The 12,274-nt window shown below is 42.3% G+C and overlaps 1 protein-coding gene across 5 annotated transcripts in view; it reads right to left on the bottom strand.

Moving 5' to 3' along the window:
• LOC118350339 (uncharacterized) overlaps nt 1–12,274 on the bottom strand; it is a 34,684-nt gene that overhangs the window by 16,020 nt on the left and 6,390 nt on the right. For all 5 annotated transcript variants that reach the window (XM_049116497.1, XM_049116496.1, XM_049116498.1 and 2 more), the window contains one exon: nt 8,519–8,697. In XM_049116497.1, coding sequence (XP_048972454.1) covers nt 8,519–8,697 — 179 coding nt within the window. The remainder of the gene's footprint in view (nt 1–8,518; nt 8,698–12,274) is intronic.

Below are 12,274 nucleotides of genomic sequence, written 5' to 3'. Positions count from 1 at the left end.
AGCAGCCCTTCTAGTAGGTCTTGGATGCCATTTCAAAAGTTTCTAGCTTCAGGAAACTGGCTCCATTGATTAATAATTTTCTCTGTCCTTCAATAACTTCTTCCCGCTATTTCCCTTCATCATTATCAACAGCATCCTCTTAGGCACTCAAATTTCTTGAAAGAATGGTTACCCTTACCTGTCACTCTCTCCATTCTTTTTCTCAGCTAATTAACAACATGAGTATTATCCCCTGAGGCCCCCTGGAGATAATATTCCTTTTTTTTTTTTTTTTTTTTTTTTTTTAAGATTTTGAGAAAGAGCACGTAAGCTCACACAAGCAGCTGGGAGGGGCAATGTGGGGCTTGATTCTAGGTCCCTGAGATCCTGACCCAAGCTGAAGGCAGATGCTTAACTGAGCCACAAAGGTGCCCTTAACTTCTATTAAATTTTTAAAATTTAAGTGGACTTACTATCCAATCATTCAACCTGGACTTTATTAATAAATTACATCCACATATGTGCTTTTCCATTACTTGTACCTTCATACTTCTGTAAAAGTAACCACTATCAGTTTTGCATTGACTTTTCTTTTTTCCCTACCTTTTGTTGTCTTAAAGTATACAAATGCATTCTTAGACAAAATATTTCTCCCCTGTATTAAAAGGATATACTCATGTTATATGAATAGGGATTTCCTCATTTAAAATTTTTTTTGAGGGATGCCTGAGTGGCTCAGAGGTTGAGTGTCTGCCTTCAGCTCAGGGTGTGATCCTGGGGTCCTGGGATTGAGTCCCATATCAGGCTCCTTGCAGGGAGCCTGCTTCTCCCTCTGCCTGTGTCTCTGCCTCTCTCTGTGTCTCTCTCATGAATAAATAAATAAAATCTTTAAAATTTTTTTGAGATCTATTGACCTATAACATTTTCAGGTGTACAGCATAATTTAATGTTATAGCAACCATTTCATAATATATACAAATAAGTCTGGTTAGTAGTTATCACCATACATAATTACAAATAGGTTTTTTGGGTATGTTTTGACCCCCTTCATCCATTTCACCCACCTGTAAACATCTGGCAATCACTAATCTGTCCTCTGTATCAGAATTGTTTTTTTCTTTTAAAATCCCACATATAAGTGAGATTATGCAGTGTTTATCACTTTGGAAGTCTAAAACTGGATCACACTCGTATACCATACACAAGTTAACTCAGAATGGATTGAAGAATTGAATGTAATACCTGAAACCATAAACTCCTAGAGGAAAATAGGCAGTAAATTCCTTGACATTAGTCTTGGGGACTTGTTTTGTTTTTGTTTTTTGATCTGATACCAAAGCAAAGGCAATAAAAATAAGCAAGTGGAACTACATCAAACTAAAAGACTTATGCCTAGTAAAGGAAGCCATCAGCAAAATGAAAAGGCAATCTATGGAATAGGAGAATATATTTGAAAATTATTTATTCATACCCTCCATGGGAGCTTTCTGGGTGAAATCCAAAATGGATCCCCATATGCAGAGGGTGGAGAGACTGAAGGAAGAGGCAGGACACTCCACTCCAATTTTATAGGTGGCAGCTTTCATAAGCAAAGGGACTTCCAAATGAGGCTTGTCTTGGGTGACCATAAGACAAGTAGATTTCCACAGTGGCCATTAAATCTCCAAAGTTTGGTGTACCTGGGTGGCTTAGTTGGTTGAGGCTCCAACTCTTGGTTTTTGGCTCAGGTCATGATCTCAGGGACCTGGGATGGAGCCTCACATTGGGCTCTGTGCTGGGCATAAAGTCTGCCTGAAGATTCTCTATTTCCATCTCCCTCTGCCCCTACCCCAACTCATGTACCCTTTCTCTAAAATAAATCTTAAAAAAAAAAAAAAAAGTTTATAGAAAGAGTGCCTGGGTAGCACAGTAGGTTAAGCATCTCTTGGCTTTGGCTTGGGTCAGGATTTCTAAGTCATGGGATCATCTCCACATTGGGTTCCATGCTCAGTCTGGAGTCTGTTTGGGACTCTCTCTCCCTCTGCCCACCCCCCTACCCCAAAGTTTATATAGAAGACTTCACTGAATTCAGTTACTGAGACCATTCAAATAGTCTCAACACCATTATCACACTCCCAAGGCTATGCCATTGCGGTGGATTCTAGGAGCAGGGAGGGTAAGCAGGATACACATTCCAAGGACAGAAAATACAATGAGCCCCCAGTTGCCCAGTTCCAGCTTATAGACCAAAAAGTGGTCACATCATTTTGATTACCTCCTCTAATACTCCAACACTTGTGATTGGTTCTTATAATCTCACAAACATGTCTCTTTGGCAGTGTACCCTGCCCTGAGTGGTCAGCAATGTGCCCTGTTCCCAATATAGGAATGCCCAGCCCAGGTGTTCAAATGTCTGTCTGTAACTGGGGTAACTTAGGAAACCCATTCCAAATCTGGTATAGCTACCATGGCTCTGATGGTAGTATTTCTAGGACCATTCTGGTCAGCATTCTGATGGGATGCCTCTATAGTTCGACAGAAAGGATACCAATGCCCAGTGTTGTTGATAGTTATGCCATAAGCCAAGTTTCTGGATCAGAATTAGTAATAGCAGATGAATTAAGAATGAAAGAGCTGGGACTAGTAACTTTAACGTACTGCTTTAGGGCCTTCCAATTCCCTACCTAGAGTGGTGATACCCATCATAGCAATCTTGGGTGAGCTAGAAAAGGACAGTTGCCCTCATAACAAGCATTTGGGCTGATTTGTCAGGAGTGAGTGGGCCCACTGTAGAAAGAGATTTCTATCAGGTGCCTATCCTGTAACAGGATACAATAGGAGTAACAGAAATCTACAGTTGCAAAGACTAGTACAATTGACTATGGAACAATGAAATGCACAAGCCTGGGCCACCTGGCTTAACTTGGTTAAGTGTCGGCCTTTGGCTCACGTCATGATCCCAGAATCCTGGACTGAGCCTCATGTTGGGTTCCTTGCTCAGTGGGGAGTCTGATTCTCCACTGCCCCTCCCCCTGCTCATGCTCATTCTCACTTGCTCTCTGAAATAAAGAATCTTAAAGTACACAAGCCCACTGATATGCAGATACTTTTTTCAATAAATTGGAAAACTTTTTGGAGATTTATTACAACTTGAAAAAACTCACAGATGAACCACATAGCCTAGAAAAACTGAAAAAACTTAGGTATACCATGAATAAGATAAAATAGACTGTTAACATCTATCACTACTATAAAATAGATTTTAACTTCTTATACATTTTTATATAACAGCACATGGTGCTATGTGCAATTGAAAGCATTAACAAAGATGCAGTGTTAAACTGCATAAAATTTACAGCAGTGCAATATGTACTAAAGTTATTTTGTAATACTTCCTATTGCTATTGCACTTGAGTGAGCTCATGTGTTGTATCTGCTTAAAACCTTGTGGTACAGGGTGAGCAATTTAACTCTCAAATTATGTACCACAATAAAAAGTGATCTCTTGTGGTCTTGGCAAATTTTTCATTGTGTTTAGTGCAATCCACAAACCTTAACACCATGGGACCCACATGAAGCACTACTAGTAATGCTGAAAGTGATCCCAGAAGTGGAGAAAAGTCATGACATCACAAGAAAAAGTTGAAATGCTTGATCAGTACCACAGATTGAGGTCTGCAACTGTGGTTGCCCACTATTTCAAAGTAAATCAATCCAGTATAAGGACCACTGTAATAAAAGGAAATTCATGACGATGCCATTGCAACTATACCAGCAGGCACAAAACCCTTGTATTTTTAAAATAAAATATCTATAGTCTCCTATTGAGGCTGCATTTTTTTTTTTTTATGTGGATGAGAACTGCTATAAGAAAGGCATACCTATAGACTCTGATTACAGAAAAAGCGAAGTTATAACAACTTAAAGCAAAAGGAAGGTGAAGGATCTAAGCTGTAGAATTCAATGCTAACCAAGTGGCCACAGACAAGTTTCCAGATGCCATGAAGAAAATCATTGAGTAGGGGTACATGGCTGGTGCAGTTGGTGGAGCATGTGGTTCTTGATTTCAGGGTTGTAAGTCCAAACCCCATGTTGGGTATAGAGATTACTTAAGAAAAAAATAAGAGGGGATCCCTGGGTGGCGCAGCGGTTTGGCGCCTGTCTTTGGCCCAGGGCGCGATCCTGGAGACCCGGGATCGAATCCCACGTCAGGCTCCCGGTGCATGGAGCCTGCTTCTCCCTCTGCCTGTGTTTCTGCCAATCTCTCTCTCTCTCTCCCTCTCTCTCTCTCTCTCTCTCTCTGTGACTATCATAAATAAAAATTAAAAAAAAATCATTAAGATCTTATTCTGAGTAGAAAGGTTATCTTGCCTGAACAGGTTCTTGAAAGAAAAGTTTTATTCATGAGACACAGAGGTAGAGACCTCAGCAGAAGGAGAAGCAGGCTCCTCTGGGGCAGCCTGATGTGGGACTTGATCCCAGGACTCCAGGATCATTCCTGAGCTAAAGGCAGATGCTCAACCACTGAGCCACCCAAGTGTCCCTGAACAGGTTCTTAATGCAGATTAAGGTGCCCTATACTGGAAAATAAAATGCCCCAGTAGATGTTAGTAAGGAAGAGAAGCAAGCACCAGGACTTAAGGCAGGAAAGGAAAGGCTAACTCTATTATTTGGTGCAAATGCAATTGGATTTATGATCAGGACTAACTTGTATCTATAAAGCTGCTGACCCCCAAGCCTTGAAAGGAAAAGAAAAACACCAGCCTTTTGGTTATACACCAAAAAGGCTTAGATAATGAGAATCCTTTTCCTGGGTTGATTCTATTGCGGTTTTATCCTTGGAATCAAGAAGCACCTTGACAGTAAGGGATGGCCTTTTAAAGTTCCTTTAATTATTAGACAGTGCCCCTGGCCACCCAGAACCCCATAAGTTCAACATCATAGATGTTGGAGTTGTCTCCTTGCCCCCAAATCCACATCCCCAGTTGGGCCTCTAGATCGGGGTTGAAGGGTAGGGGTTCATAGGGACCTTTAAGGCTCTTTACCAGTAGCCTATGGAAAGGATTGTCAATGCTAGGGAATAAAATCCCAATAGAGAGAACATCATGAAAGTCTGGAAGGAGTACACCATTGAAGATGCCCTCATTGTTACAGAAAAGGCTGTGAACTTTCCATCAAGCTAGAAACAATAAATTCCTGCTGGAGAAAACTGTCCAGATGTTGTGCATGACTTCACAAGAGTTACCACAGAGCTGATGTAGGAAATGGTTAAAGAGATGGTTAATATAGCAAATATGAGGAGTGAAGGGTTTCAAGATACGGATGAAATTCAAGAGCTAATAGGCACATTTACTGTGCCTGTCTGTCTGCCCTCTTTCTAACTCTTCTCCCCCTACAATCCAAGGTGGCAAGACAAAGCCCTCCTCTTGCTCTTCCTCTTTAGTTTCCTCAATGTGGAAACAATGGTGACCTTCATGATGATTGATCCACTTCCATGAAAGGACTAGTAAATAATCCTCATTCTACATAGTTAACAAAGTTAGCTCTTGTATAGGTGTGTAAATATCTTCATGTGAAAATCCAACAATTGTTTAGCAAGAATTGTCTTTTTCCTTCATGAATCTGGCTAATACTTATAAACTCTTTAAAAGATTTTTATTTGAGCAGGGGTGGCAGGTGGGCGCTGGGGGGAAAGCATGAATGAAGGAGTGCACAAACAGAGGGGTAGGGGGAGAAGCAGACTCCATGTTGAGCAGGGAGCCAGATGTGGGGCTCAATCCCAAACCCTTGAGATCATGATCCAAGCCAAAGACAGATGCTTAACTGACTGAGCCACCGAGGTCCCCCAAGATTTATCAGTTTTATCTTTTTCAGCTCTTACTTTCATTGATCTTCCTGAGGTGGGTTTTTGTTTTTTGTGTTTTTTAAAATTCTATTCCCTTCTTTCTACTAACCTTGGGCTTTGTTCTTTTCTACTTCCTTTAGATTTAAGGTGACACTGTATATTGGAGATTTTGTTTCTTGTACTGCTATAAACTTCTCTCATAGAACTGCTTTTTTTGTGTCCCAAGATTTTTTCTTTCTTTCTTTCTTTCTTTCTTTCTTTCTTTCTTTCTTTCTTTCTTTCTTTCTTTCTTTCTTTCTTTCTTTCATTTATTTTTTATTGGTGTTCAATTTACTAACATACAGAATAACCTCCAGTGCCCGTCACCCATTCACTCCCACCCCCCGCCCTCCTCCCCTTCCACCACCCCTAGTTCGTTTCCCAGAGTTAGCAGTCTTTACGTTCTGTCTCCCTTTCTGATATTTCCCACACATTTCTTCCCCCTTCCCTTATATTCCCTTTCACTATTATTTATATTCCCCAAATGAATGAGAACATATAAATAATGTTGCCCAAGATTTTGGAACAGTGTTTCCATTTACATTTGTCTCAAGGTTTTTTGGTTTTCTTTACTTTCTCTTTGGTTTCTTCATTGACCCCCTTTGTTTAGTAGCATGCTGTTTAACCTCCTATTTGTATCTTTTCAGGTTTTTATTCCTTCCAATTTCTAGTTTCTTAGGATTGTGGTGGGAAAAGATGCTTATAGGATTTCTATCCTCCTAAATTTAAGACTTGTTTCGTGGCCTAATGTGTTCTACAACAAAAGACTCATGGCAGTCACACTTTGTTTTGAAGGGGGGAAAAACAACACTTTATGGATGTTATAAAAATCTAATAGAAACAAAGAAGAAAAGGGAAATCTGTGTATAGGTGAGGGCAACAGTAAACAGTAAAGAATAAGACAGAATTAAATCAAATCAGGTACTTAAAACATCTAACCTCATCAGCTGGGGAAACCCCGTGGAGACCGCCAAGCTGGAATCCCAATGAGAGGTCTGGGTGGAGCATCCTTCCCTCAGGTGAGACTTCCAACTGACTATCCCTATAAGGACTGTATTTATAGGGAAATGATGGGATCTGAAGGTAAATATTTGCTTGCTTATGTGTAGTACAGAGCTAGCTGCATTCCTGTGTTATCATGTCTTTACATATTCAAGGACCCTGGGCTGGATATGCTGGTCTCCTCTCCTGGATTCCATTCTGGGGGTTGGAGCAGGAGGGAATGTGAGGCAAGATTGACCTCTCTTGGCGTCCAGACCAGAAGGGCCAGTTCTGACCTGGAGGCCAGATAATGTCAACTAACTAGGCTCCCAAGGTCACTTATACAGCACAAGTCTCACAAACCACATGCTTTAGTTCACATGTGTATGTGCAAGTTGGGTGGCTGGTTATAACAGGACAACTCACAGAAACCTCATTCCATACCATATGACCTCTCCTGGAGAATGTCCCACACGCACTTGAAAAGAATGTGTATTCTGGTTTTAGATGGAATGTTCTTTATAGATCAGTTAGGACCATCTAGTCTAATGTGCCATTCAAAGCCATGGTTTCTTGACTTTCCCCCTCAACCTGGATGATCTATCCACTGATATGTGGGGTGTTAAAGTCCCTTATTGTTTTTGTTTTTTCTTCTCCCCCAGTTTGCAGGATGGGTGTAAGGAAAACCCACTGTCTCTGTGCCTGGGAGAACTGTGCCTATTTTCAGTCTTTTAGAGAAAATTTCAACTCCCGATTTACTGGTATGTTTACAGACATCACTTAAACATCAGCGGTGAGACCAAATGATGAAACGTTGCTTTATATGTTAGGGCTTTCCAGTTCACTGTTACCTCTACTTGTGGTGGATGATAGTTTTCCTCTCTTGTCTCTCCTAGCAAAGAGTCAAATTAACATCTGCAGAATAGATGAGAGGACTGAAAAATGTCGTGGGGCACCTGACTATCTCGTACTGTGACTGCAATAAAGCTGCCAAGGGTTATGTTTAATTTGGGGGCCTTTGAAAAGTTAGTTTACCCCATGAGGCCCCTGGAGGAACAACCCCAGTGGCGGGGCCAGCTCTGGAGCCCTGGAGTCAGCCCCCGCAGTAACTCCGGAGCTCTCGGTCTGCAGGGCCTGGAGGCTCTGGGGCGGGGCCGCTGATCTGCTCAGCTGGGGCAGGAGTGTCCTTGCTGTCCTGGGCCCTCCTGGCCTCTGCCTGTCCTGGGGGAGGCCGGATCCTGGGCTGTGTCCCGGCGCCCTGTGCTCCGGAGCCTGCGCTGTTGGATTCGCGCTCCCGCCCCGCAGCCCCCTCCGCGGAGCCGCCCCCGAGCCCCCCCCCCCGAGCTGCTCCCGCCCGGCAGCCCCCTCCGCGGAGCCGCCCCCGAGCCGCCCCCGAGCCCCCCCGAGCTGCTCCCGCCCCGCAGCCCCCTCCGCGGAGCCGCCCCCGAGCCCCTCCGAGCTGCTCCGGGTCCCGCCGTGTGCGCTGCAGCCCTTAGGGAGCTCGGCGCACTCTACTGGGTCCTGCTCCACCTCCCCGCGAGCCCCTTTCCGCCCGGGAAGGTCGGTGCAGCTCCTGCTCCTCCGGGACGGGGCTCTCCTGTCCTGGGGACACTTGCCCCGGCCTCAGCCCGGCTCCTTGCGGGGCCCCTCCCCCTTGGAGGCCTTTTGTTTCTTTATTTTTCCCCGTCTTCCTACCTGATAGAAGCGGGAATTCTTCTCACTGTAGCTGTTCCAGCTGGTCTCTCTTTAAATCTCAGGCCGAATTCGTAGATTTTCAGGAAAATTTGAAGGTTTTCTAGGTAATTTGGTGGGGACAGGTGACTCGGGGACCCCACTTTTCTGCTATCTTGCCCCAGTTTCTCTGATAATTGAATCTAAATTCAAGAGACAACAGCAATGTTAATTGCAAAGGAGTATTTTTATATTTGAAGGTGGAGGTTTGAGGGTGTTTGAATATAATGCCCCTGTTATCAAAGAGTTTATTTGTATGCCACATTGAATAGCAACAGTTCTCAAAGTTGACAACTGGAAAAGTGTTCAAACCTATTTTTCTTCAGTTAAATTGGGTGATTATCATCAATCTAGGATTGCTAAGAAGTGTTTTTGGTTTGTGTAGAATTTGAGCTCTCTTAAGAATTTGTTTTAAAGGTACATATACTTTGTGTAACGATTTCTGGGCATGTTTAACCTGGGTGAGAAAACCATGGTGCTGTTTAATGTAAATAGATGGATATAAGATTGGACCAATACTTGATGTGTACAATTTTAGTATGTAGGGGTTTTGTGCTTTTTTAAAAATGTTCAATTTGAAAATAAGTAAAATAAGTAAATTCCAGTTAACATACACTGTAATATTAGTTTCAGGTATGTTGTCTTGTTTTGTTTACCCATTCAGCTACCCTATGTCTTTTGGACCATTTAGACCATTTACATTTAAAGTAATTATTGATAGGTAGGTACTTATTGCCAATTTGTTTCCTGGTATTTTTATTCTAGATTTTATTGGGGGGGGGGGCGGGGGCGGAGGAAGCACCTGAGCCTGAATTGGCAGGGAGAGGCAGAGGGAGGAAGAAGCAGACTCCTGAGAGCCTGACATGGGGCTTGATCCCAGGCATCATGACTGGAGCCAAAGGCAGATGCTTAACTTACTTGCACCACCCAAGCACCCCTCTGGTTGTCTTATTTAAACCAAGGCAGTTGTTTTTATTTTTAGCTTTTTTTTTTTATGTATATAATTAAAGCGTCTTTGAAATTAAGTGCTCACAAGTAGGCATAAAATGCCACAACTCCCACAACTGTGATAACTAATGCCACTGTTGCTTTGCAGTTCATAAAACTGCTTTCCAGTTGTCTTCACACCTGATAGAGCTGGGGGTTATTCACATCTTACAGATAAGAGAACCAAAAATCTACTAGTAAGTGGCAGCACAGGACCCTACCCTGTTCTTCTCACTTTTTCTATATTGTTTCCATTACACTAAATCACCTCCTAACATTTCTCTTAAGTGCACTCCTTAATCCCCAGCACTTGTTTCACCTATCCTCCCTACCCACCTCTCTGATTACCATCAGTTCTCTATAGCTAGCTAAGAGTCTGTTTCTTGATTCTCTCTTTTCTTTGCTCATTTTTGTTTCTTAAATTCCACATATGAATGAAACCATATAGTCTTTCTGGTGGGGAACCAGCTGCACAGCCCATCTGAGAACTGAATCTCATAGCACTGGGGATATGGGAGGTCTTGAGTCTGCACACTGACTCTTGACCACATTGTTCTCCGGATACAGCTCCTCAGCTCTAGCCTCCTGGAGTCAATAGCCTCCCAGAGTCATATTTACCTTTTGAAGTAAATATGTTTTTCTCTGCTTTGCAAATTAATCATTCCTATAGCCAATCTGCTAACTCTATTAATAAACACTGGAGGAGACAGAGCCTTGGGGTCCAGGTCTCAGTCTCCATCCCCAAGATTAAAATTCAGTGACCCTGCGAGTCTGTTCATATCCTTGTATCCAGCTATCCTGGCTCTGTGGCACTTTCTTTTTTTTTTTTTGGGGGGGGGGGGGAACTGTAAAGTTCATTTATTTATTTATTTTTTTTTTTTATTGGTGTTCAATTTACTAACATACAGAATAACCCCCAGTGCCTGTCACCCATTCACTCCCACCCCCCGCCCTCCTCCCCTTGCAACACCCCTAGTTCGTTTCCCAGAGTTAGCAGTCTTTACGTTCTGTCTCCCTTTCTGGAATTTCCCACACATTTCTTCCCCCTTCCCTTATATTCCCTTTCACTATTATTTATATTCCCCAAATGAATGAGAACATATAATGTTTGTCCTTCTCCGACTGGCTTACTTCACTCAGCATAATACCCTCCAGTTCCATCCACGTTGAAGCAAATGGTGGGTATTTGTCATTTCTAATAGCTGAGTAATATTCCATTGTATACATAGACCACATCTTCTTTATCCATTCATCTTTCGTTGGACACCGAGGCTCCTTCCACAGTTTGGCTATCGTGGCCATTGCTGCTATAAACATCGGGGTGCAGGTGTCCCGGCGTTTCACTGCATCTGTATCTTTGGGGTAAATCCCCAGCAGTGCAATTGCTGGGTCGTAGGGCAGGTATATTTTTAACTCTTTGAGGAACCTCCACACAGTTTTCCAGAGTGGCTGCACCAGTTCACATTCCCACCAACAGTGTAAGAGGGTTCCCTTTTCTCCACATCCTCTCCAACATTTGTTGTTTCCTGCCTTGTTAATTTTCCCCATTCTCACTGGTGTGAGGTGGTATCTCATTGTGGTTTTGATTTGTATTTCCCTGATGGCAAGTGATGCAGAGCATTTCCTCATGTGCATGTTGGCCATGTCTATGTCTTCCTCTGTGAGATTTCTGTTCATGTCTTTTGCCCATTTCATGATTGGATTGTTTGTTTCTTTGGTGTTGAGTTTAATAAGTTCTTTATAGATCTTGGAAACTAGCCCTTTATCTGATACGTCATTTGCAAATATCTTCTCCCATTCTGTAGGTTGTCTTTGAGTTTTGTTGACTGTATCCTTTGCTGTGCAAAAACTTCTTATCTTGATGAAGTCCCAATAGTTCATTTTTGCTTTTGTTTCTTTTGCCTTCGTGGATGTATCTTGCAAGAAGTTACTATGGCCGAGTTCAAAAAGGGTGTTGCCTGTGTTCTTCTCTAGGATTTTGATGGAATCTTGTCTCACATTTAGATCTTTCATCCATTTTGAGTTTATCTTTGTGTATGGTGAAAGAGAGTGGTCTAGTTTCATTCTTCTGCATGTGGATGTCCAATTTTCCCAGCACCATTTATTGAAGAGACTGTCTTTCTTCCAATGGATAGTCTTTCCTCCTTTATCGAATATTAGTTGCCCATAAAGTTCAGGGTCCACTTCTGGATTCTCTATTCTGTTCCACTGATCTATGTGTCTGTTTTTGTGCCAGTACCACACTGTCTTGATGACCACAGCTTTGTAGTACAACCTGAAATCTGGCATTGTGATGCCCCCAGCTGTGGTTTTCTTTTTTAAAATTCCCCTGGCTATTCGGGGTCTTTTCTGATTCCACACAAATCTTAAAATAATTTGTTCTAACTCTCTGAAGAAAGTCCATGGTATTTTGATAGGGATTGCATTAAACGTGTATATTGCCCTGGGTAACATTGACATTTTCACAATATTAATTCTGCCAATCCATGAGCATGGAATATTTTTCCATCTCTTTGTGTCTTCCTCAATTTCTTTCAGAAGTGTTCTATAGTTTTGAGGGTATAGATCCTTTACATCTTTGGTTAGGTTTATTCCTAGGTATCTTATGCTTTTGGGTGCAATTGTAAATGGGATTGACTCCTTAATTTCTCTTTCTTCAGTCTCATTGTTAGTGTATAGAAATGCTACTGACTTCTGGGCATTGATTTTGTATCCTGTGTGGCATTTTCTCTT

Source organism: Canis lupus, chromosome 11 (assembly GCF_003254725.2).
Source record: "Canis lupus dingo isolate Sandy chromosome 11, ASM325472v2, whole genome shotgun sequence".
Taxonomy (NCBI): Eukaryota; Metazoa; Chordata; class Mammalia; order Carnivora; family Canidae; genus Canis; species Canis lupus.
Note: the sequence above shows the minus strand (reverse complement) of the source record. Positions and strands in the feature narration are given on the sequence as shown.